The sequence below is a fragment of the Pezoporus flaviventris genome, unplaced genomic scaffold (genome assembly GCF_033815535.1).
Source record: "Pezoporus flaviventris isolate CSIRO_AGI_PZ_B2104156 unplaced genomic scaffold, CSIRO_AGI_Pfla_v1 ptg000078l, whole genome shotgun sequence".
In the NCBI taxonomy this organism is placed as follows: domain Eukaryota; kingdom Metazoa; phylum Chordata; class Aves; order Psittaciformes; family Psittacidae; genus Pezoporus; species Pezoporus flaviventris.
The window spans coordinates 18,589,075-18,614,119 of NW_026892626.1; the positions used below are offsets into that span (position 1 = coordinate 18,589,075).

Genomic DNA, 25,045 nt, shown 5'->3' on the forward strand with positions numbered 1-25,045 from the left:
TCCCGCACGGCGCCGCCGCTGCGCTCTCATTGGCTGCCTGCCCCCCGCGCGCTGCCATTGGCCAGGAGAGCGCGGTCACCTCAGGCCATTGGGCCGCCCGGCCGCCGCGGGGGCTCCTTAGGTAACTCGTTAAGGCTCCCGGTCCGTGTGGGCACCGGGGGTCAGAGGTCACCCGGGGGCCGGGCACCGGACACCGGTATGCGCGCGGCCCCGGGATCACCCCCCGTCGTGTGGCGGCCGCGTTCCCCGCAGAGCTCCCCCTCCGCCCCCCCTCCGCCCCGCGGTGGGCCGGTCCCGCGGCACGCGGCCCGTTGTTATGACGACACGGCCGTAAAGCCGCCATCTTGGCGGTGCGGCTCGTTGCGACATGGAGGCCGCGATGGCAACGAGCGCGGGGCCGGCGGGGCTTACGGCAGGCGCGGCAGAGGAGCGGGAGGCGGTGGCGGCGGCGGGCTCCGGAGCTGCCGTGACCCCCGCGGGCCCCGCCGCCTTCCTCAGCCTCCCGGCGCCCTTCAGCGAGGAAGGTACCAGCCGCGGGGCGGGCGGTGCCGCCGCGACAGGGCCCGGCCGGAGCTGAGGGGAAAAGCAGAGCCTGGGTGGGGCGGCGGGGCCCGCGGAGCCGCCCGGCCCGGCGGAACCGACCCCTCGGTGCTCGGCGCGGGGCGGAGCGGGCCCTGACCATGCTGGTTCTGTCAGCAGCGTCCGGGCTGGTGCCCCTCTGCGTCCCGTCCCTGCGCCGGGCTTCGGGAGGGGACCCGGGCGGGAAGATCGCCCCGTTCCCTGCCAGAAACCGGCTCGGAAACACCCCCAGCCCCGGGACACCCCCCCCCCCCCTCCGGTGCGGGAGCTCACCTCCACACGCAGCACAGGAGTTTTCCATGTCAGTTTCTTAAGCCGTGCCCGAATTCTCCCCCATAGATGAAGATGACGTGCACAAGTGCGGGCGCTGCCAGGCCGAGTTCACCTCCCTGGAAGAGTTCGTGCACCACAAGCTGCAGAAGGTCTGTCACAGAGTCCCCGAGGCTCTGCCTGCGGCACCACCGGGCCTCGGCCAGGACGTGCAAAAGGTGACAGCAACTTCTCCTCCAGCCGGGGCTGTTGGCTTTAAAGGTCATAAAACTCCTCTGCTAAAGTGTTGTCTGTCACAGCAGGTTGTTCCTTCTGTCGAGGAGTCCATAACTGTTGCCCATATAGTGGTTGAAGCATCTTCAATAGCAGAGGAAATCAGCAATGCCTCTGCTATAGTAGGTGAGCTTTGGGGTGCCTGGTTCTGTACCTGGCTGGGTCAGGAGCTTGTTCCCCCCTCCGGTGTGCTCTGGAGGGTGATCTGTGTGTGTGGTCGGGCACATGATGCCTCCGTGTTGCTGCAGGACTTGGGGCTGAAGGTGTGCAAGTCATCCCTTGGCCAGCTCTGCAATTGTCCCTGCAATAATAAATTAAGAGTTAAAACTCTGTTCCAGAAGTGGCCATTTTAATAGTTATGCTGCAATAGAATCATAGAATCAACCAGGTTGGAAAAGCCCTTTAAGCTCACCCAGTCCAACCATTCCCAGCACTGCCAAGGCCACCACTAACCCATGGCACTGAGGCCTCGTCTCCACGGTGTGTGAACACTTGCAGGGACGGTGACTGCAGCCCTGCCCTGGGCAGCCTGTTCCAATGCCTGAGCACCCTCTGGGGAAGGAATTGTTCCTCAGCTCCATCTAAACCTGCCCTGGGGCAGCTTGAGGCCGTTTCCTCTTGTCACATTCCTTGCTGGCAGAGCCCAGCCCCTCCTGGCTCCATCCTCCAGGCAGTTGTAGGGAGCTATCAGGTCCCCCCTGAGCCCTCTCTCTCTAGATTGAACCTACCATGTCCCTCAGCTGTTCCCCATCACACTTGTGCTCCAGGCCCTGCACCAGATCTGTAGCCCTTCTCTGGACCTGCTCCAGCACCTAAAGTAAACAGCAGGAACTGTGCAATGACCCATGTTCAGGCTTTAAGTAGCTGTTCCTCCTCCTGCTGTGTGAAATGCTACAGCAGTAAATTGATGTAGTTAGGTAAAGCTCTTCTGCAAAGGACATAACTGTCCTACCCTCTTCCCAGGCAGTGGGCACATCAAAGAAGTCATTGTTGCAGGAGATCATGTTTTTGAAAACCCAGATGGACACACTGATGGGGAAGTCCCAGAAGAGGCAGGCAACCCTGACGATCCGGAGCAGGATATCTCCACGGAACTGATCAAGGTTAAGCTGCTGGTTAACAAAGAAGGGAGATATGTTTGTGAATTATGCCAGAAGACATTTAAAACAGTAAGTATATCCTGTGTGTTTGGGTTAGTGAGTTATTTAGGCTAGAAGTTCACCAGGATATCTCAAGACTCAATAACATTATGCTGTTCTAGTGCATGAGATGCTTCCAAAAGGGAAGTCCTACTTTCTGAAGGAGCACTGTTTTTCTTTACAGCTGAAATGTAAAACACTTAACCTCTAAAATCCTTAACCTTAGCTTCGAGAAGCTGTGGCTGCCTCATCCTTGGCAGTGTTCAAGGCTAGGTTGGATGGGGCTTGGTGTAACCTGCTCTAGTGGAAGGTGTTCCTGCCTGTGGCAGGGGGTTGGAACTGGATGAGCTTTAGGGTCCCTTCCAGCTCAAACCAGTCTGGGATTCTGTGACTTGAAACATCTTTTAAAATGAAATTCTTTCCCCAGGCCAGCATCCTCAAAGCTCACATGATCACTCACAGCAGCAGGAAGGACTATGAATGCAAACTCTGTGGCACTTCCTTTAGGACAAAAGGGTCTCTGATTCGACACCATCGGCGTCACACTGGTAAGAGCTCTGCAGAATAAGAACTGCTCGTTGCAGGGGTGTGCTCTGTGTGTAGGGAACCAGGTTACCTTCCAGGGGAACTCACTGCTTTCCTGCTGCTGAGCTGAGCCCGTTTTGCTCTCCACAGTGCTGGGCTACTGGGAGGCAACACAAGAGATAAGCACGGGGCTGGCTGTAGGAAGCTGAAGGTGTTCTTCGCGCTGGCAGTGGTTACCTTAATACTCATTTTCATTCCTGTCATTCCCAGATGAAAGACCTTACAAATGCAAGAAATGTGGGAAGAGCTTTCGGGAATCAGGAGCTTTGACTCGGCACCTGAAATCTCTTACACCCTGCACTGAAAAGATTCGCTTCAACATGAACAAAGAAATAGTGGTCAATAAAGAGGATCTGCCAACAGGTCAGTGCTGTTGCCAGCACCTGCCTCATGTCCGGGAGAACTGAGCATATAAATTAAACCCACTTTTGTGGTATTCAGTTTGTAATTTTTTATAGGAAAAAGTAATTTATAGAGCTAAAGTATTAACCCGAAGCTCTGTAGCCAGGCAGTGACTGTGAAGAGTGTTTGATGCTCTGGAACAGAGCTGGTTTTAGCAGGCACCTTGTGTTCTGAGGCACATTTTCTGCCAGGCACAGCAGGCTGGGGAAGGTGGCAGCACACCCATGACTCACTGTGCTGCTTTTCTTGCAGGATCCTCTAGTTCAAACCCAGACACTGTTTCCTCAATAGCGAGTGAGTCCATCGAGAGCTCACCCGTCATTCACCTGGTGACAGATGCAAAAGGCAACGTGCTTCACGAAGTCCATGTCCAAATGCAGGAGCTTCCTGTTGTCGATGCAAAATCCCTGGACCAAGATGTGAGTGCATTTTCTCTTAAAGGCCCGTCATGTGCTGTATGCAGAGAAGTATTGTGAAGTATTTCAACTCACAGACAGAATTCTCATAGGTGCTAAAAATCTGGGTGATGGGAATAAATGGTTAATGAGCTGCTATTTCACCCAAGCATAAAGGTTCTGCTCTGCTGGAGTCCGGTTGAGCTTAGCAGCACATCTGTAGCATGCAGGAGGATGCATAGGATTCGCCACCATGCACTGAACAACCCACAAGGTGAAAGGGTGTTTTTGTTGATCATTCCCTGCTGCAAGACACTGTGATAGCAGCAAAGGCTTATCATACCTAAGACTGTGTGTCTTCAGAGTACACGTTCACCTCCTCTTCCTCCCCAGTCCAAGATCATTGCCTTGCTGACTTTTCAACCCTGTATCACAGCACTAGATACCTTAGAAAGAATGGCTCTAAAGAGAGGGCTGAGGGTGTATTTGCTGTGCCAGTTACTAGACTGTTCCTTCCTTCAGCAGTCACATCCCGAGGAGCTGCCATGTGAGGGGGAAGCGACAAGTGAGAACCTGCTGAGGGAGGCCATGAGGAACTCGGGTATCGTGATAGAGCGAGTCGCTGTGGAGGAGATGCAGAAGCCAGACACAGAGCCTGCTGTGGCTGCTGCAGAAGGACTGCAGAATGAAGCGGTGGAAGCAGAAGAGGAGCCATGTGGGGAGCAGTGTGTTGAAGTAGAACAAGCAGAGGCTGTATGTTTGTATTCCGTACATAGATTCATTGTGTAATGTTCCTTGCCTGCACTTGGCTGTGCACAGCACTGTTAGCATGTTACCCTCCCTGCATCTCTCCCTGTGCCCTGGGAGTTGTGTCAGGTTTTATAGTTAAACATATTTCACATGTGCTTAAGTGTGGTGTTAGGACACAGAGCTGCTCTCTCTCTCCTGTTAACCATACAGATCTCTTCCTGGTCAAAGCTGGAGTATTTAACTGTAATACTTCCTATCCACACCAGGACAAACATACTTATGTTGTACCATTTTCTTTCCAATAGCCAGAAGCTGAAAGAACAAATGGGTATAAAAGTTACATTTGCCCTCACTGTAACGAAGCCTTCAGTGACGCTACTTCCCTTGAAACACACATCAAAGGTCATTTAGGTAAAGTTCTACTGCTTATGCTTAAAGTGTCTAAAATGCGAGGTGTCTCACATAGCACAGCATGCTTTGTTTCAACTCCCTTGCCTTTACATGGCCTTAGCCATGCAAAATCAACTGATTAAAATCAATTAGTGACACACTAATGTGAAAAGGTTGATTTTGGGAGAGCTGTAGAATAAAGCGTAGAAGAAATACCTAACAAAACACTCCCAACTTTCACATTTCGGGGCTGCACTGCATCCTTGCAAGTGGAATTTGATGAAGAGGCCAGGAAAAAGGTTGGTGAGGCAGAACAGGTTCATAGGCTGGACCTGCTGCTTGAAAGGCACCAAAGACCAGGAGAGCAACAGTGGAGCAGAATTCGCTTCTGAATGAGACAAAGACCTTACACACAGTTAATATAATTTCCTTCCTTCTCCTGGGTCATGTTTTTGGCAAGGATTCGATTACAGCATGTAGGAGACACTTGGTCCTGTGGGTTGTTGTGTACCAACCACATGTCCTCTCTTTCTCTCTAGATTACAAGCCTTTTAAGTGCGAGGAATGTGGCAAAGAGTTCACCAAGGGCTACCTGCTAAAGAAGCACCAGGAGGTGCACGTGAACGAGCGGCGTTTCCGCTGTGGAGAGTGCGGGAAGCTCTACAAGACCATTGCACACGTGAAGGGGCATCGACGAGTGCACTCCGATGAGCGGCCCTATTCCTGCCCCAAGTGTGGCAAGCGGTACAAGACAAAGGTGAACTCCCTCACCACGGCCTGCCCTCCAGGTTTCCCTTTCCAGAGCCAGGGTTTGGGAGAAGTTAGGAGGCTTTGCTCCTGAAAAACAGAGGCCACTTACCTCTTAATGAGCTGAAGCTCCAGAAGGAGGCTTTTTAGTAAGGAAAGAGAGGGCTATTCGTAGAACCATAGAATGGTTTGGGTTGGAAGGGAACGTAAAGATCATCCAGTTCCAATGCTCTGCCGTAGGCAGGGGCAACTTCCAGTTACGATCTCAGTAAAACCTTCACATTTGTGAAGAAACTGTCTGGAAAACTCTATGTAATAACAGTAAAACCTGATTTTTATCACGTTGTACATGAGAAGAAGTCCTCAAGGATGTTAACTTTTACCCAGGAAGCTAAAATACTGCTTGTTCCAGTCTGCAGTCCCCTTTAGCTCCCTTCTCCTGTTCCTCCCTTTGGTACAGAATGCCCAGCAAGTCCATTTCCGCACGCACCTGGAGGACAAGCCCTACGTGTGCCAGTTCTGCAGCCGCGGCTTCCGGGAGAAGGGCTCGCTGGTGCGCCACATCCGCCACCACACGGGAGAGAAGCCTTTCAAGTGCTACCGGTGTGGGAGAGGCTTTGCAGAGCACGGCACCCTCAACAGGCACCTCAAAACCAAAGGTGAGGTGGCCAAGAGTTTGGCTGCGATGGGTGGGAGCGTGGGGTGGTCTCAGGTTGGGTTTGGATGAGCTGCTCGTTGGCTGAGTGGAGAGGGTTTCTTGGAGTGGAGCTAATGACTGGCGTCGAGGGCTGTTTATCTGCATCCCACTTGCATCAGGAGATGTGTTACGGGTTTTTTTAATCTATATTAATGAATATTTCTACTGTGATTTTTGTGACCAAGAGTCAGCTGAACAAACAGCTGTAAATCAGTTCTAATATATAATCTACATCATCTAAATAAAGATAAAGAGGACTTGCATCAAGACTCTAATTGCAGCAGTGCTCTGGGTTCTCTGCTCCAGCCTCTAGCCTAAGTGGTCCCTGCAGTGTCACCACTGTCCTGAGTAAAGAAGACAGAGCCTGCACCCTACCAGAGCCTACCGGGGCTCTGGTCCAAGGCTATACACAAAGAGGGAGAAAATTAACATTTCCACAAAGTAATGCCAGAGAGAGCTTGATTCCTGTGTCGGGGAAGAGGTGAACTGTAAAAACACAAAGCATGGATGTTCTGTGAGGAAAATGTCTTGAGTTCTCACAGATAATCTTGTTTGATCAGATTAGTTGCACTGGACCTGCTGCTCCTTTACCTCCTAAGCATGGATTTTTGAGCTTTTGTCAGGTAGTGATGATGAGGTGTTTAGATTGCGAAGAACAATACAAGTTCACTAGAAGGAAAAAAAAAGAGTTACCTGGTAGATAGAGAAATGTGTAAGAAGAAAAGATATGCAGTTCTTCACACACAGCTTTTGAGATCTAGTATGGATTTACATCTGAACTGAGCTGTGTGTCTTTTGGCACTGTACTGGACAGTGGCTCTGCTCCAGTCTCAGTTCTGTTTGGTGTCATTTGGCTGATCTCAGTGGGATGAGAGCCTGGTAGCTGGTACTTGTCAGTGGTATTCTGTTACAGGTCCTTACTTGTGCTGTGTAGCGTTTTCCATGAGGACCCAGAAATGGCCTTCTCCTGTATTTGAGATGATTATGAAAAATGATGTTCTTTTGGCGTTTTTGGAATACCATTCAGGTGGCTGCCTCCTGGGTTTGAAAGAGGTGGAGGAAGTGATGGTGTCTGAGGAAAGCCAGTCTGCTGACAACTTGGCTGCCACTGTCATCTCCGAAGATCCTCATACGGTGCTGGTGGAATTCTCTTCAGTGGTGGCAGACACTCAGGAGTACATCATCGAGGTGAGAAGTGGGCAGTGCCTTTGCCTGCAGACCTCAGCACGGTGTTTTGTCACTGAAACTGCAGTTGTGTGTGATGTTCCTCACCTAGGGCCTTGGGAGAAGGTAAAATAGGATCTAGCCAATGCATGACCCTAGGAATAAGTAGGATTAAAGAATCTTGTTCAGAAGGAGAGCACCTGGAGCCTACTTCACCCCCTTCCCAAAGCCTTCCTGTAATGTATGCAGGAAAATGAGAAAGCAGGAAGACATCAGAAAGCTGAGGCTGAGAACTGACCATACCACATTTTATGTCCTCACTGATTTGCTTCAGCTTTCCCTGAACTTTTACCTTCTATTTTCCCCCATTTCTGTTTAACTTAAAGAAATAATTTAGCAGAGAAATAATCTCAGGTTTTAACTGGTTGTGGCTGCCAAAAGCAATGAATTCTGCATTTTGCTCTCTTCCCCCCTTGTGACAAAGAGCCAGTACTCATCAGTGCAGAATTACACAGTTCATTTACTGAGCCCGGTTAGTGCTGCCACAGTTCTTCTCCAATAGAAGAATCTGCCAGTTGGCCAAGTCCTGCTGAGAGAGGATGTTCTCTTCTGGTTATCTGTGAGCACTGCGAGTTACTTTTAAGTAGCTCTTGACAATGGGATTTGGAGGTAATGTCAAGGAGGAGTTGGCTTTAGAGGAGCTACTGCAGCAGGAGGGGAACAGACAGACTCTTATAAAAGATCTTAATGTCTTATATCTTGGTAATAAAAGTGGTTTTGGTAATAATCTAAAAAGAGAATCATCATATTTTGTCTTTCAAGACTGCTACTGAAGATATGGAGACCAATGAAGCTACTGAAATCATAGAGGGAACAAGACATGAGGTAAAGCAGCCACGTGAAGGATTATTATGGGGACTTGCTGTAGATGAAATGAATCGCTTTTGGTGTCCTGAAAGTCATGCTGAGTAAACCCAACTTCAGATAATCAATTGACTGACCTCTGTAGGTTTGCAGAGCTGCCTGTACTGGTCATACTGGATATGACTGGGTTAGTGCTGGTAACCCTAGATCCTTGCAACGCATTCCAGAATGCTAAAAATGGTTCCTGCTGCACAGTCAGAGGCTGGCTGGGCTCCTGGCTTGGATTCTATCAGGTCAAAGGTCCTGGCATGCATTGCTTGGATTTGTCTATAAATATTTTGACATCTGAGGGGTGCTGGAGAGGGACTCTTCATCAGAAACTGTAGTGATAGGACAAGGGGTGAAGGGTTCAGACTGAAACAGGGGAAGTTCAGATTGGATTCAAGGAAGAAGTTCTTCCCTGTGAGGGTGGTGAGGCACTGGAACAGGCTGCCCAGAGAAGTGGTAATGCTCCATCCCTGGCAGTGTCGAAGGCCAGGTTGGACCTAGATGATCTTAAGGGCCTTCCAAACCCAAACCATTCTATGATTCTGTGGCAAGTGTCCTGCTGGCAAAACATCTTCAGTGACGTGAGCTATTACATGTTCTAGGAGTCTGCTGTTCCAGGAGTGATGAGTACTTCAACAGCTGGAGGGAAGTGGAATTAATGCTGTTGCACTGCCCTGCTTGTGGTGATGAGAACTGTCCATACTTCTAAGAGAGAAACACCACACTGAGACATAACGAGTCCTCTTTTCTCTTCCTGTAGGTCGACAGCCACATTATGAAGGTCGTGCAGCAAATAGTGAATCAAGCAAACTCTGGTCACCAGATCATTGTGCAGAACGTCACCGTGGCTGAGAACTCTGAAGTAACCACTGATGCTGCAGACACCATCACCATCGCCACCCCCGAGAGCCTCACTGAGCAGGTGGCCATGACACTGGCTTCTGCCATCGGAGAGGGAGCAGTGCTGACCACGGAGGGTGGCATCGAGACGGAAGAGGCGACGGTGACCATGGTGGCATCTGAGGACATTGAAATCATGGAACATGCGGGAGAGTTTGTGATTGCCTCGCAGGAGGCGGAGGTGGAAGTCCAGACTCTCATTGTGTGATGAGCAGCATGCACCCAGTGACAGATGCTAATGTAAAACTTCCTGGGTTTTTCAGTTTGGGAGTCGGAGCAGTCCTACCTTTGCCAAGGGAGGGAATGCTTCCATAGGGAAGTGACTTAACAGGAAGGTAGAGCGCTGAGATGTTTCCTGTTTAAAATGGAAGTACCGATAGTTAAAATCCTCTGCATGGTTGTACTGTGGAAGTGACCCATGCACCAGAGTTGACAGTCTCAGTAGTTTGTACAGCTGCCTCAAATAAAGGAAGGTTCCTTGTAAAGCATTGACCTCTGACCACAGAACAGTGGTGTTCTGGTGTTCAAAAGCATTCAGAAAGTGAAACAAAGATGTAGGGTCTCATAAGAGACTACTTAACATATGCATTTAAAGCAAACCAAGGAAACCAAACCTAAGGAGTTCTGGTGTGTGTTCACCACCACTCAAAGTTTCATGCCTTTAACCTCACTCCTTTTTGCCTACTAAGGCATGGTACTGAAGTATCTTCGTTTTATATCCTGGACAAGTAGCCTTATGTACTGGTCTATGAAAGAATGCATCATTGTACCCTTGCAGTGCCAGACAGGCTGCCCTGAGAGGGGCCTGGTGGCATGTAAAGCCATATTGTATATGATAGTTTCTTTTTTTTAAAGCATATCTGGGTTTTTATTTGCATATTGTACAGCTCCAGCATGTAAATAAACACCTTTGTAAAAATAAAGTTATTTAAAGTTCTTACTAGAGCTGGCCAATTTCTGCTCTGTTGTCACCCAAACAGAAGGATGTCTGGAAAGAGAATGGGGGCCCCTTGACCTTGTGCCTAAGAAACGCTCATCACTAGGCGAGTCAAACGCTTTTTCCCCAAACAAGCCTCCAGAAGCAGCCAGTACACGTGTGCTTTGGAGCCTTTCACACGATCCCCAGGTAGAAGGATGGCAGAGGCCACTTGCACAGCTCTAAGTTAACTTTTGTCTTCTGCTGTTAAGGCCAAGGGTTTTCTGAGGGACAGCCATGAACTGCCTTCTAGCGTTCACCTACAGAATCCTGGTACAGACTGGTTTGGGTTGGAAGGGACCTTAAAGCTCCTCCAGTTCCAACCCCTGCCACAGGCAGGGACACCTTCCACTAAAGCAGCTTGCTCCAAGCCCGTGCCCAACCTGGCCTTGAACACTGCCAGGGATGGGGCAGCCACAGCTTCTCTGGGCACCCTGTGCCAGTGCCTCACCAAGCACCTCACATGTAATAGTTTCCTGTCTAAATTCAAGGTGCTCCATCCTAACCCGGATCTGTAGTAGAACATGGTTCTTGAAGTTCAGATTCTGCCAGTAATCATAAAGTCTTTCAGCTAAATCCATGCAATGTGTTCTCCATATTAACAGAAATGGGTTAATCATTTCCCAAGCAAAGATACTCACACAAAGGTGAAGCTTCCTCACAGTTCACAGCAGCTCTTTTTTTGTTAGCTCTTCCCTTGCAAGTGTGCACAGGGAGAAAGATTCACTCCAGTAAGATGGACCCAACTTGTCTCTCCAAAACAGCCAATTCACTACTGCTCCCTCCAACAAGGAAACAAGAGGACCAAGCTTAACCTCAGAGATCTCACCCAGGGAAGTATCTTAAATACTGAGGCATTCGTAACCAGAGCACTGCAGTCAGCTCTGTTACTGTTTTCCGGCAGGGCAAAAGAAAAAGGTGAATGATTGACAAAGTAGTGCCACTTCCACATCTGTGACACTGCAGGAATATAGCAGTGTCTCCTGCAGGAAGGAAGACCTACTTAAGATGGACTAAAGCAACTGAGGAACTCAATTATACAGTGGTATATATTATGCAGCATACAAAACTAAACATAAAACCCCCAGTTCCTTATATATGTGTTCTTTAGCTGATCCTAATGCTTCTGCACTGTGATTGTGCCTGAAAAGACTTGCAGGCCGCTGCCACCGTACAATGTCAGTGTCACAGACAGACTGGTCAGCTTTATGCAGACAGTTTCCAATCACTTCACTGAGATACAGTCACCTTTTTACAAAAGCTGCTTGGGCATCAGAGCTCACTGCTGGTATAAAGTCCTACAAAAAACTTATAAACACACATAAGAACACTGATATCTTCATGTTTTCTTCTTGCTTTCCAGCACTGCAGGAGGCTTAAAGATTTCTACCAAATTCCTCCAGACTCCTTTAGAATAAATGTTCTTGTAGACAGCTTGTCTGTCATGAGGCTGCAGTGTTGGATGGTGGCAACACCCGTGTCTTCTGGATTTATACCATTCATTGCAAGTTTGGTTGGTTAAGGCCAAATAGAGATTGAAACAGGAGTATGCACCCAGAACCAGTGTGAGGAGAATGACAAAGCCAAGCATGAAGACAATCCTAGGGAAAGTCAAGAAAAGGTGCTGCAAAGAAAGAAAAAGAACAACTCAGTTACAAAGATGGGGCATTAAAGCACATGGAGGGATGTGAGTGCTCAGCGTGCAGCTGCAAAGCACATCTGGGCACACATGGAACTGTGGAGCCCCAGGAAGAGGTCACAGCCCTCTGTCAGCTCCGTGACTGAATCCTGGAGTAGAGCATGCAGACTCCCAAAGCCTGGCTAATAAGTGGGAGTATTTTCTCCATCCATCTATCTCTGAATGTTGTATTTCATAGCAGAGTTCTGCTTGTTGGGTTTCTTAATTAAGAAAATCATTAATGCAGATCATCTGAAAACAAACTGCCAAATGAAGGGGCCACAATCTGGTGCAACTTCAGGTTTTGCTGACACGATGCAGTTTTAAGCAGCTCTTCCCTGAGTTAAATTCCAGTGCTGGGGAGTGGGAATGGTACAGCTCAAACATGAGCAAATGCTCCCTCACCGAGATCCCTTTATAACAGTCCAAGGCTGAAACATCTGGTGTTTAGGATGAGGAAAAGAGAAAGCATTTGCTGTGTATCACCTCACTGCCATACTACAGAAAGGGGTGAGGGGACTGAAAAGCAAATGGTTCAAGGGCTACAGAAGCTCAAAGTCACCCTTTGTATGCAAGAGAAAACATTCAAGTATCTAAATTCCAGGGCAGTAGAGTCCTGCTTGAACATCTCCATGAAGATATCTCAAGGATTTTCAACTGTTTCCTAAACATTCCTGCAGCAAATAGTCACTGGAATGTGAAATCAGTCCCTGTGAACTAGATCTGCTGAGTTAAAGCAGAACCTGGAAACAGAAATCTAAAGAATGGAAGACTGGAATGAAATGCTGGGAGAAAAACCCTGTACTTTGTAAGCATTCTGCAATGGCAGTTTTCTACACTGCATTAGCTGTGTGAAGGTGGTAAACCCCTGCATCTGTCCACATCTGCCTGTGAGGAGGATTAACAAGATTCCTGAGAGCAAAGACTGAGCTAAACCTTTGTATACAAACTAATAACCCACACAGCATAAACTCACCTGGATGAGGAAGAGAATGTCAACAGCACGCTCCTGTCCTTGGTCATCAATGTAACTCCCATGCATCATGCCTGAGAGCAGCACCACTTGGTTGAGGAACGCTGCCGAGATGACTGCAGTGGTTGCTGCCATGGCAGTCAGTGTGAAGAGGTAAAGGAAGAAGTACTTGGTGTTGGAGGCACCAATGCAGTTGTTGACCCACACGCAGTGGTGATCAAACCGATGCACACACATGCTGCAGAAACCTGGGGAAGAGGGAGCCACAGGACAGGTCAGTTGCTTGGGGTTTAAGTGCGCAATTTCATTTTTACACAGTTTAGGACAGTTTTTCATCTGACAAAATCCAAGAATTATGGTCATGATTTTAAGCAAACACAGTAACCCCAATACTAAACCCAAAGCTGTGCTATCCATTTCCTCTTTTATTCCCTAAGACTGCAGCTCACAGACTTTGTCTTCTCTGACAGCACTGCCCAGCAAAGCAGAGGAAAGGCAGAGACTGCAGCTCTGGAGAACTGATTTGGGGAGGTACCACTGTTTTGCTTATCAAGGAAGTTAAGATTCTTACTGCAGTGTTTTGACCTGGCTGGCTTCTCCAAGTCACACGTAGGACACACGATGCCCTTCTGAAACAATACACCATCATAAGCATAAATCTTAACCAAAGACGCATGATTTGATTTAGTTATTATACCTGTGAAAGAAACAAGAGAAACTGTTAGCAATGGTGTTTGTAGCCTTTTTTAGGTTCCATTTTCAAATGGCTTACAGCTCCCAGTCAGCAAGAGCTTACCAGGATTGGCTCGCGAGCAGAGGATGAAGCAGCCCACATTCCCAGCCAGCAGCAGGTAGGGCAGGAGGAGGATGAGGAGGTGAAACTGCAGCTCCCAGCAGTACACAAACACTTCCCATGTGTATTCCGCATACACTGCAGCTTGCAAGACTACGTGCAGGACAACAAACAAACAGCTTCTGTAACAGCAAGGGGACAGTCTATTCAATACATAGCATCCTGATTAACAGGTCCCCTCAGAGGTGACCAGCAAAGACTTTCCAAACACAAGGAGACACCTTTCAGGTTTTCAGGCCAGCATGGATTGCATATTAATAGCATTTTCTCCTTCCAATGCCTTCCTTCTCTTCTTCCCACATACACTCCTTACAATACACCAGCTAAACTCACTTCCACTACTAGCATCTCCTCTGACTTTCTTTTCCCATCAGTAAAATACAAAGTCTTGTAATCACTTGCTGCTGACAAAACATGCCACAGCAATAGAGCGCAAAGCATTCTGCCAGAAGACATTTGCTATGTGCTGCTCTGCAAGCAAAGAATACCCCAGTGAAAGCTGAGCTCAAAAACCCTGTAATAACCTAAGCAGCTGTTAGGAGACAAGCGTGGCAGGAGTTAGCAAGGGCCAGTACTGGTGCCAGGCTGCAGGTTCTGCGAGGCACGTTGCACCACCACTTGGCACACAGGTTTGTTTGGGATGCATCACACTGAGAACAGCTTCCAGCAGCCTGGCAAAGAGACGCCAAGATAAGCCACACATTAGGAAAGCAATGCTCCCTTACTACAGTTCTCTGCATTACACATCAGTTTGCTGGGCTTGTATTATGAGTTTTAAATAACTAGTGATGTGTACTTTACTACAGGGGGAAGTCTGTTGCAGACAAGCTCTCCTCTACTGCTCTCTCCTCCACCATTTCATGTGCAATCCAGCAAGATCCTGTGAAGTCTCTCAGCTGCAGGGCTACAAGAAGATGCTCCCAACCTTGGCAGCTGTGAAGCTTCCTCTTGAGCTCAGACACCCAAACTGCTGGACTGAGAGTAATGGGATTTTAGGGAGAGGATGGGGGTTGCCAGCTAGAGGTTGGCAGTCTAGAGGCTATTGTACTCCACCACTGTGACCAACATCTGTTACACTGGAAGCCACTGAGCCACAGCATCTTTATCTGTCAAATATTTCGGGGTACCATCTTCTAAACAATAAGCAAGGAACAAACAGACTACAGTGTGGCAAACCATAAAGGGAATCTGTAATCCTCGACAAGCACCCCTGACAAAGAGAATCTAAGGATAACACTGAAAGCTCTGTTGGGGGTAGGAGGTCACAACAGGAACCACAAATACAGTAAAAAATAATGTCAAAAGCATTAAGAAGTGCAATACCTTGTGTGGAAGAGCCTGTGAAGCACCCTCTGTGCCACCCTCTGGAGCTGCGCAGGGATCACAGATGACAGTGCCTGAAGCAAATGAGAACACTGTTGTTACCTGAATTGCACAATGTTTCTGCCTGTGGAAAGGTCAAACAGAAACACAAGTTGCCTAATCCCTCAGTTATGGATCTGTAGCAGTGGGGAGGGAGCTCATTTTCAGGGTATGTGAACTCCTAAGAATACAGCAGGAATGTTGCAGGGGATTTCACCGTGGGAGTGAAGTTCTGTGTTCTTGGGAGCTCAACAGGCACAAACGTATCTGGGTTAATGTGTGAAAGTTAAGGAGCTTATAGTGGGTTACAGGCTGGTAACTGGTTAAGCAGGGGATAGAACTGAGCAATTCCCAATCTGCAATATGCTTCATCAGGACATCTGACAGATGCAAGCACAGATAAGCAAAGGGATAAAGTCAGATGCCCTCCAGAAGGGAAAAAAACACCCCACAACCTAACCAAAACCCAACCAAAACCCCCAAATCTACAGTTCTTCAACTACAGCTATGGCCCAGCCATGTCTGACTGCTGCTTCAAACCAGCCAGCCACGATGAAGAAGGAAAGTGTCTGTGTTCATTCAGTGAGCTCCTCAGCAGCAGTCTGTGACCGCCGAGCTGTCTGACTCTGCTCTTCAGAGGGTGATAGATCTCTATAGCAACACATTGCTCCATCAGCGGTGCAGGAATTAGAGCAGCTGAGCCTATTTCTAGCTGACATGGAAAGAAAATATGCAGTGAGAGCTTCTTGTCTCAGATGTGAAAGCCCAGAAGGCAAAAAGCATATGTAAGAGTTGAGAAGACGCTAAATATTTTTCTTTTAACTGGTATGCCTCTAGCAGCAGTTCAAGTGACAAGTCTTGCTTCAAAGATGAGGCTGTGTTCTGCACTAGGAAACACAGAACTAGACAGGAAAGCAGCCTGCATCAAATATTAACTGTGTGTCAGTACGGTGTAACATTGCATTCAATACCCATCATCCCCCCATGTACAGCACAGCAATCCCCTGTATTTCAGCCACTGCTTACACCACAGCAAGAGGCTCCTACAAACACCGTTTGTGCCTGCAGGGATGCTGGAAGCAGGAGAAAGTGAGAAGAGTTGCACCATGAATATAACCACCTCGCACAACCGAACCACTGGCAGCAAGGAAAGCAGCCAGGGATGGAAGCTGACCTGCTCAGAGCTGTGCTCCGTGTGAGTTAATGCCTTCATCTCCCTCACAATGAATATCTGTGAGGCTCTTACAAAAGCACAGTCAAACAACTTAAACTTCCAGGCTTGTACCCTTCATCACTTACAGTCAGATACCAATTTAAATTACAGTGTCCAGAGAAGCTACTCAGGATTATCTTTATGTATTTCATGAGAATAAGCATTGATTTCACTTCTCCAGCCAGTGACTTTACATCTCAGCAGTATTTGAACTGCTGACTGTTACATGTTTCATAGAAGCAGCTATTAATATCTCTCTGCACAGTGATCTATGTGTCTATAAAGCCAGGTTGGATGGGGCATCTGCTCTAGTGGAAGGTGTCCTTGCCCATGGAGGGAGCTGGAACTGGATGAGCTTTAAGGTCCCTTCAACCCAAACCAGTCTGGGAGTCCATGAGAAAAAGTACAATACTAGTAATAAAATCAAAGTCTGTTTAGACTCATGTGAGCAGCATTAAGTATTATTTATAATTTAAATGACAATTCTCTTATCCTTTCCCTTCCAAGAATATCGCCCCTTTTCGTTTCCCCTCTTCATTCAGACACAGTCCAACAGACAGAAAAATAAGCTTGTGCCTTATCAATTCATTCCCTGATTTTTCAATAAAATGCCAATTCTTAATCCTCTTTTAAAGCTCTTCATTCCCCCCCTCTTCTTACGAACAGCAGCCTGCAGTATTACAGGCTCACCTTAAAGAGCTTCCCTAAAACATTTGCCACCAGTTGTAATTCTCTCCCTATTTTAATCCTCAAACTTCCTCCCACCTTCTTCCTCTTAATGACAGCAGCAACTACCATGAAACTGCAAACACACGGGACCTCGTTGTTATTTCATGTCTCAAAGCTGACGTGTTACGGTGTCACTGAACACCACACTTTGAGCATCACAACTCCCGTGCGTGCCACCACCCTCAGCACTGCTGCCAGACTGGCACACGCAGGAGCCATGAGACACAAATGGGCTTTTCCTACCTGCTCGGGCTGGATTTCAGGAGCTGGAAGGAAGCGTGGTTCTATTTCCAACCCTGATTACTGGAGAGCAGTTGTCAAAATAAGATGAAACGTGAGATACAGCACACTGTGTGTATTAGGGCGCCGAGGTGCTGGCACAGGGTGCCCAGAGAAGCTGTGGCTGCCCCATCCCTGGCAGTGTTCAAGGCCAGGTTGGACACAGGGGCTTGGAGCAAGCTGCTCCAGTGGAAGGGGTCCCTGCCCATGGCACAGGTTGGAGCCAGATGGACTTTAAGTTCCCTTCCAACCCAAACCACTCCATGATTCTATGATCCCTCTGACCATATATATTAGTGGGTTTATAGAGGAGAGATGCAGCAGCTGCACTGATTTAGCACAGTGAACCTGCTGAGTTCATTGGAGACCACCACGGCTCCGAGAGCTGGGCTCTTTACCTGGCTCACAGCGCTGACGCTTCCAGCGAGGAAGCTCTCCCTCCTCCCCGAGCAGAGGCACGGCAGAGCCATGGCAGAGAGCACAAAGCACGAGTAGATGAGGAACAGGCTCAGGAAGTCCATCCCGCGCCCTGCAACACAACACGAGCCCCGTGTTCGTGCCGCTGGGTGCCGGTGCCCGGGGCAGCGCCCAGGCCCGGCCCGGCCTCACCGGGGAGCCGCGCACCTGCAGGCCCCACACCAGGCCCTGGGGTGTGCGGGGACTGGAGCCCGAGGTGCCCTGGGGGGGGGTTCGGTCGCGGCCTGCGGGGTGTCCGGCCGCCAGCCCCGGGGGTCACCGGGCGGAACGACACCCGCCTCAGGCGCTCCCTCAGCCCGCACCGGCGGCTGTCCCCCCGCCCGGCAGGGGGCGCGCTCAGCGCCAACCCTCCCGCCGAGGCCGGCTAATCGATCGCCGAGCTCGCCTGCCCCCTCCGGTCGCTCGGGGATCTACAGCGGCGGGAGCGCCTGCCCGGTACCGGCCCCGCTGTCCGGAGCCACCGTTCCCGGGGCCCAGCGGCTCCGCGGAAGGGGTTTCCCGGGCTGAAGGGACGGGGCAGCCGCTGGGCCGCCTCCGGGACGGGGGGGAGCCACCGATGGCCTCCCGGAGGAGCTGAGGCCGCGGGGCAGCGCCACGTGTGCCGGGCTCCTTCCTCCGTGCGCAGCCGAAGCGAAGGGTAAAGCGGTAGCAATAAACGTTAAATCATTGTTATAAACCCCATGTCCGTTCGGACCGTCCCGGGCCGCTCCTTACCGTGCGGGCGGAGCGGGGGTCCGCCGTTCCGTACCGTTCCCAGGGGGTCCGCACGGCGATTCCTTGTGTCACTGCTGAGGGATGTGCAGGAAGTTGTTGCCTTTGGTGATCGGAATCTTTGGTCTTCCAGAGGAGCTCCCAGCATCAGGTCTCACCATCACCTCCCGTGCGCTGCAGGGCAGGAGCACGGGGTGCAGCGCCCCGGTACCCGCAGGGTCTCACGGGGAGCCGTGTGCTGGCGCGGCAGGAGGGGCAGCCCGGCCCCGGTGCCCTGCGCGGGGGCTGTCAACTGAAACCGCCGCAGCCGGTGCCCTCCGCGGCCGATTGGGTTACGGTGCCCGGGTAGAGTTTGCCATAGAAACCGGGCCGGGCGCTGCCGCCGGGAAACAGCCCAGAGCCGCGGCCGGAACTGCTGTGATGGTCTCGCCCGCGCCGGGGGTCCCGCTGGCTGGATCCCGGGCACCGCAGGTAAGCCCCGAGGGGTGCTCGGGATGCTTGGGTACCAAGAGGAGTGGTTGAGGCACAGCGGCATTGGCACCAAGAGGACGCTAACTGGCTTGACTGAGGTGCAGCATCAGGTGAGGCTGTTTCAGGAAGGGGACCTTGTTTTCCCTGGTAAGTTCCTTCCCCTCAATGCGCTAAACCAGACCCTAAAGGAGAGAAATGCACCCAAAACATTACCAGGGCACACGGATCCTGGAATGCAGCCCGAGGTGCTTTGCTCCTGAGAGAGGCTGTAGTGAAAAGCTGTTTCCTCCCTGTTGACACACTGGAATTCCTGCACTGCTCCAGGTACAATGGTAGGTTTTGTTGGGATGAGGGATGTAACCTGGTAAGTTTGGCAGCGTAGAAGGGGTCCTGGGATGGGTGAATGGCATCAGCATGGACACAAGGAAGTTGTTTTGTCTACAGGCAGGGTTTGGGTGCTGGAGCTGCCTGCAGTGAGTGTTAGCAAGCAGGGCACCATCACCTGCACTGCTGAGGAGCTCCATCCACTCTTCCTGGTCTTCAAACAGCCAGAAAAGGGCTTTGTTATCAGTTGCTTCACTTGCTCACAACCACCGCAGTTTTGCCTGCCTGTTTGAGCAGCGGGTAGTGAAGAAGATGCCCTGAGCAGGAGGTGTGTGTATTTCTGTGTCAACACGGGAGGGCAGTGCATGCTCCCCCCAATGCCTGCCCGAGCATCTCAGCTGCTGAGAAGGAGATCTGTGCTTGTACAGAACCTGTGAGAGTGGAGCCACGTCCCCTCTCCAGCAGAGCACCACCAGCGCCAGGGCTGGGAGGACAGGAGGAGAAGGCTTCTGGGCTTCCTGAAGGGTTGTTTTCCCTTCAGCCCATCGCTGCTGACAGCTCAGTCCACACCAGTGCGAAGGGAAGACCAAGGGGTTGCTGTGTTGTCGGGGATGGGATGCAGATGACCGCTCCTGCTGGTGCCGCAGCAGGATGTGTAATACCCTAAACCCTCTTAGTGTGCTAAGCCCTGGGATCCCTCAGTGCTGAGGAAGCAGAGGAGAAAACCAGAAATAGCAGCTTAACAAACAGTGCCGGGGGGGGGGGGGGGGGGGGAATCTGCTGGGAAACATTCCCAGCTGCTCCTGCTGTGAGGACCCTGCATGGAGCAGCCTGGTCCAGGCCCCCAAATCCCTGCAGCAAACCCTGCATCATCTGACAGAATCACACGCCCGAAATCTGCTGTCCTGCTCAAACCGGCAGTGATGGGGCCAGCGAGGAGGTCTCAGCACATCCACATACCTGCTGCATCTGCTGCTTGGCAAAGTGCTGTCTCTTCAGATTCGCCCTGTGGGTGAGGGATTTCCCTCCATGGCCACTAATCTCTTTTACCTCCTTCCAGCTCCTAATTCCCCCCAGATCTGCAGGCTCAGCTCAGCCCTAGACTCAGCCAGGACCAGCACAGCAATTAGCTTGTCCTTCCTTCTCTTTGCTATGGAAATAAAGTTAATTAGAACAGGAAAAGGCAAAACAGCCCTTTCTGCCCGCCTGGGGCTGACAGGGAGCCACTGGAAGGGCACAGGGCTTGAGTAAGAAGCCTTGGGAAGGAGCAGCCACCCTGGCTCTGCCCCAGCTCCATGGCGCAGCAGCCGTTTGCCCACCCCTGGACCAGCGAGAGCTTCCAGGGGTGATGGAGGAGGACCAGGAAAGCACCAACCCCTCAGCGGGACCAACCTGCTGCTGGTGAGGGCCCGCCAGGCTCGCGTGGATGGCTGCAGACTTCTGTAAGTGCTCGAGCGTAGGGTGCAGAGGTGGAAGGGGTGATGCAGCGAGGCGATGGCTGCTGCTCTGCTGGGCTTTGCTGTGGAGCTCAGCCCAGAGCGGCAGCACTGGCGCTGTCCCAGTGGTTACTGGGCACTTGCTGGAGCCTTCAGTGCTCGAGCTTGTGTCCTGGTGTTCAGCTGCAGATGATTCCATCCTGCTGCTGCCAGCCTTGCCCTGTGCTTCACCCTGGACACTTCTCCTCCGGACCTTCGCATCTGTACCTGTTAACATGGGCAATGGCTTTATTTCCTCTTTAAAAAGTAGCAGTAATCCCCGATTTTGTATAGCATTTTAATCAGCTCTGCTCTACAGAGGAGGACAAGATTATTACACTTCTAATGTGAGCGACAGCACGTTGCTTGGTCCTTTTCATTATTTCCTTATGAAGGTAGCACATCTAGTGCTCTCTCATACAGCCTTGAGCAGCTGTTTGCAAGAGCAGAGCAGGCTCAGGTTATTAACACAGATTTCTGCTGTGTTCCCTGCCCATCCTTGCGATTCTGCTCTCAGAGCAAGCTGGTCTGTATTACCTCTGCTGAAAATGGACTTGAGAAGAGTTCCTTTCATCTCCCTGGTCTGTAATAGGGTATAAACCAGTATTTCCCAGGTCTGAAAGGAGCAGAAGAAAAGTCATTTGATCATTCAGATCAAAGCCAAGCTGCCCACTGAGGTGGAGGTGGGGAGGTGATGCCTTTGCTGTGCTGGCAGCAGCATGGACCAGAGGAAAGTAGGACCCTCGGAGTTGTCCAAGGGGATGAACCAAAAGACAGCTTTAGGCTGTGCCTCTGAGCCTGTGTTTGAGGCTTTTTGATCTGAAGGGCACAAAACTCAAGGTGCGTTAGTGAGGATGTTACTCTGGAGCAATGCTGAGTCCTCATAGTCTCTGTAAGATAGTTTGCCCAGGTAAAACAGGCTGTGTTTCATTTTGTAAGTGTTTAACACATGCTAAGTAGCACACATGGAACAAACATGGGGGTAAAAAGCATCTCTGCAGACAGCTGAGATCAAATGAAGGGAAAATCTACATGCAAATCATTACAGCAAGCGTCAGCCATCCACAGAGGTACTTACACATGGGCAGCATGGAAAGGGCATCCAAGTGAGCCGCACACATCAGCTGCTCCGATTTACCTGGGGCAAAGATGACTTCTGCAGATGTTGAGGGCTGATGTGCCCGCTTTCTCCTTGAGCATCCACGGAGCCGGTTCTGACCCTTCAAAGTAACCACAAACAAGTCCTTTTGAGAATCCTCATCTTTGCATTTCAGGGTGCTGTGATCAGGTTAATCCTGGACACAGGACACAGAGAAATACCCCTGGGAGAACTGAGAGCATCTGACAAATTCTAATGAATTTGTGTTAATCTTGCTGTTGCAACCAGCTCCAATATTGGGTATTGCAAAGAGCTGGTTAAACCCAGGCTGTCTGAAGCCGCTGGATGACCTGTTCATTAATGGGACGTGCCAGGGAAATGAAATAATCAGTTTGATTGATACACAAATAAATACAAGCAGGAGCCTAAAGACACCTCCTGGTGAGATGGAGGTGGGGAATGTGCCACCTCCAGTGGGACACAGGCTGTGCAAGGCCATGGCCCTGGTGCCAGGCATAGCCCCACCATCCAGCCAGCGCAGCTTCCTCACTGCTAATGGCACTGGCACTGCTGGCAGCCTTATGGTGGAAGAGTAAAAGCTATTTTTTAGCTAAATATAGAGGAAAAGTGTCCCCATTGGGGCACTTCTTCCCACAATTGAACGTGCAGCACCCCCACACCCAATGGGACCCACATGGCATCTACAAGAACTGACGTTAAGGATAGAAAACACCACAGCTCCTGTTTTTCCCTTCTTTTCCAGTCGCAGCCATGCCAGCGACCAACCAGGGCTGGCCCGAGGCCTTCGGGTTCAAGATAACGGGGACTGGTCCATGCTACATCCTCTGGGTGCAGGAAGGCAGCAGCGCAGCGGCAGCAGGGCTGCGGCCAGGGGATGAGGTGCTGGAGATCGAGGGGCAGCCCGTGTCCTCCCTGGGCTGCGCGGCGCTGCTGGCGCTGGCCCGGCGCTGCCCCAACGTGCCCCCCAGCATCGGGGTGGTGTCGCGCCTGCAGCACCTCCACATCCCCCCCGCTCCACGGGGATGCTTCGGCTTCGAGCTGGCGAGCGGCAGCCCCCCAAGAGTGGCCGGGGTCAGCCCGGACTCTCCCGCTGCTGCCTGCGGGATGGAGCCGGGGGATCTCGTGCTGGAAGTCAATGGGATGCCGGTGATGCTACCCGAGGCGGTGGCTGCCCTGGTGGGGTCCTGCCACGGGCGGTCCCTGCAGCTGGGGCTGCTGCGGCCGCAGCGTGGGGCTGGGACACGGGACCCCATCCCCAGCGCTGATGCCGTGCACCAGGAGAGGAGGCAGAAAGCGCAGGAGTTCAGCAGGAAGGTAAGGATGGGCTGTGGGGCTCTGGGCACCTCTGCAGCAGGCACTGGAGATCCCCACATCCAGCCTTTGCAGCGTGCTGGGACATGGGGATGCTCCTGGCTTGGTCATGGCATTGAGCAGCAGATGTGGGGCATCAGCACCCAAGAGAAGGCTCTGACAACCACCTGTATTTCAGTAGCCCCATAGAGAACAGATGGGTGCTGCAAAGGGCTTGGGGACCCTCTGGGTGCTGACCCCAAGGGCTTGTTCCTTTGCACTACAAGAGCATGTGGAAGCCCACAGGGGCAGATCCCCATCTCCTGCACATCCTCCCACAGACATTTTAGCTCTAAGTCTGTTGCAGAGACAAAGCATCAACATGATTACATCTTCATTGTGTTCCTGAAAGCTTCCTAGTGGGCAGTTTACCAACCCCATCTCCTCACGCTGACTGTAATTTTGATCATGGCTGGTTTTTTTTTTAATCTCTCTAATTTCCATTTCAAAGTGGCCTTTTAAGATACTGTTACGAGAATAACCAGGGCTGAGGGTTCTTGGATCCTGAGTTAATAAAGGAACAAGACATTCATAAAGAGATTTGCAGGTATCAGCTGAATCCCCTCAGTCAGCTTCTGCATTAAAGATTCACAAGCGTGCGCTGAGGTTCGGATTCATAAGGCAAAGCATCGCGTGTGAAACAGATACCTGCTGGTTACAGGAGATTCACAACAGGCTGGGAGGCTGCTCCACGCTGCCTCCATCTCCTGAAGTCACATTAAACCGAGTAAACACTTCCTGGATGGGCACAGGAGAGCACTTTCGGAGCCAACAGGATGCTCATGGTGCTGTGAGCTCCCACAGCAGCACCTCTGCTGCATCCCTTCCTTGCCCAGCAAAGCTGCCTTGGCCAGAAGTGGGTTTGAGGAGCACGTGTGCCAATGGCTCCTGGGTGCTGGAGCACAGCCCAGTGGGCAAGCACCTCTCCAGAGGGAGTTAATGGGGGCTGATTTAAGTGGCTTCATCTTTTGACATGATGCAGAGAGTAATAGAACACTTCACCCCTCTTTACCTGGGAGCTCAGCTCTGGTTGGTGCTCCTGGTGCAGTGCTCCTGTGATAGAGGTGCTCACGGTCCCAGTTCCAGGTCGTCTCCTCTTGTCCCCTGCATGCTCAGGGACTGCACTGACATGAGAGGCAGCAGCAACCCCATTCCCAGCCACCAAGCCCTGGGATTCCCATCCCAGGCAAACATTTCACGGCAGCACCCCCAGATTCATCCCACCAGGAGCACCGTGGTCCTTTGCATTTCAGAGCTGGACCTTGGGACTCGGCAGCACACCAGTGAGCCCAAGAGAATGCGAGTGCCCCAGATTCCATAACCTTGAAGCGCTGCTGCCGGCGGCTGCGCAGACCCAAAGCACCCAGGGGGCTGCAGTGGGGGGACAGCACCAGCACCGAGCCTCCCGTGGGAGCTGCCAAGTGGGACAAGCACCTGGAAGACTCGGCTCTTCCTCTTCCCTGGATGAGGGATGCTCCCAGATGATGCAAGGGGCTTGGCTGGGTGATGGCTGCTGGTTCCCATGCAGTGCTGCTGCAGGATGCACACCAAGGAAGGGTGAAGGGCTCTGCTGCCCTCACTGCTGCATCCCCCTGTGCTCACGGAGCTGCTGTCAGCACAAACCCATCACCTTGCAGGAAAACCCACTGCACACAATGACTGCAGGGCAGTCACAGGGAGCTTCTGCACCCCATGCATTCGCTGCATGCAGCCGGGCTGCAGGCACCAGCATCCCCCATCCAGCACAACCCCAGGCCAAAGAGCAGCCCCCAGCCTGGGAAGGGGCTGATAAGGAGGGTCCCGTTGGGGGTGATTGGCTGGGTGGTGATTAGCTGATTGCTCCGCCTGCCA

General features: G+C 51.2%; 3 protein-coding genes across 8 annotated transcripts; 2 read left to right on the forward strand and 1 right to left on the reverse strand.

Moving 5' to 3' along the window:
* Nucleotides 1-282: 282 nt before the first annotated feature.
* E4F1 (E4F transcription factor 1) lies at nt 283-10,148 on the forward strand. 6 transcript variants are annotated; one of them, XM_061473712.1, is made up of 14 exons: nt 283-524; nt 919-1,067; nt 1,134-1,248; nt 2,086-2,291; nt 2,689-2,809; nt 3,057-3,209; nt 3,501-3,667; nt 4,169-4,396; nt 4,699-4,804; nt 5,323-5,540; nt 5,991-6,189; nt 7,255-7,415; nt 8,214-8,276; nt 9,064-10,148. In XM_061473712.1, the coding sequence occupies exons 1-14, from the start codon at nt 368-370 to the stop codon at nt 9,409-9,411; spliced, it is 2,391 nt and encodes a 796-aa protein (XP_061329696.1). In that variant the 5' UTR covers nt 283-367; the 3' UTR covers nt 9,412-10,148. The 6 variants fall into 6 exon arrangements, with proteins under 6 accessions (XP_061329696.1, XP_061329700.1, XP_061329695.1 ...); XM_061473711.1 differs by having other exon boundaries at nt 284-524; nt 4,166-4,396; XM_061473713.1 differs by having other exon boundaries at nt 284-524; nt 1,149-1,248; nt 4,166-4,396.
* A 918-nt stretch (nt 10,149-11,066) lies between these two features.
* Nucleotides 11,067-17,826, reverse strand: ZDHHC4 (zinc finger DHHC-type palmitoyltransferase 4). Its single transcript, XM_061473717.1, has 6 exons — nt 17,665-17,826; nt 15,007-15,080; nt 13,627-13,805; nt 13,402-13,527; nt 12,834-13,078; nt 11,067-11,803 (listed from the first exon to the last, which is right to left on the reverse strand). Exons 1-6 carry the CDS (start codon nt 17,785-17,787, stop codon nt 11,519-11,521), a joined length of 1,032 nt encoding a protein of 343 aa, XP_061329701.1. The 5' UTR covers nt 17,788-17,826; the 3' UTR covers nt 11,067-11,518.
* Nucleotides 17,827-18,680: 854 nt separating this feature from the next.
* On the forward strand, nt 18,681-23,463 carry LOC133279915 (delphilin-like). The gene is made up of 2 exons (XM_061474138.1): nt 18,681-18,925; nt 22,587-23,463. The coding sequence occupies exon 2, from the start codon at nt 22,595-22,597 to the stop codon at nt 23,342-23,344; it is 750 nt and encodes a 249-aa protein (XP_061330122.1). The 5' UTR covers nt 18,681-18,925; nt 22,587-22,594; the 3' UTR covers nt 23,345-23,463.
* The last annotated feature ends 1,582 nt before the right edge of the window (nt 23,464-25,045 follow it).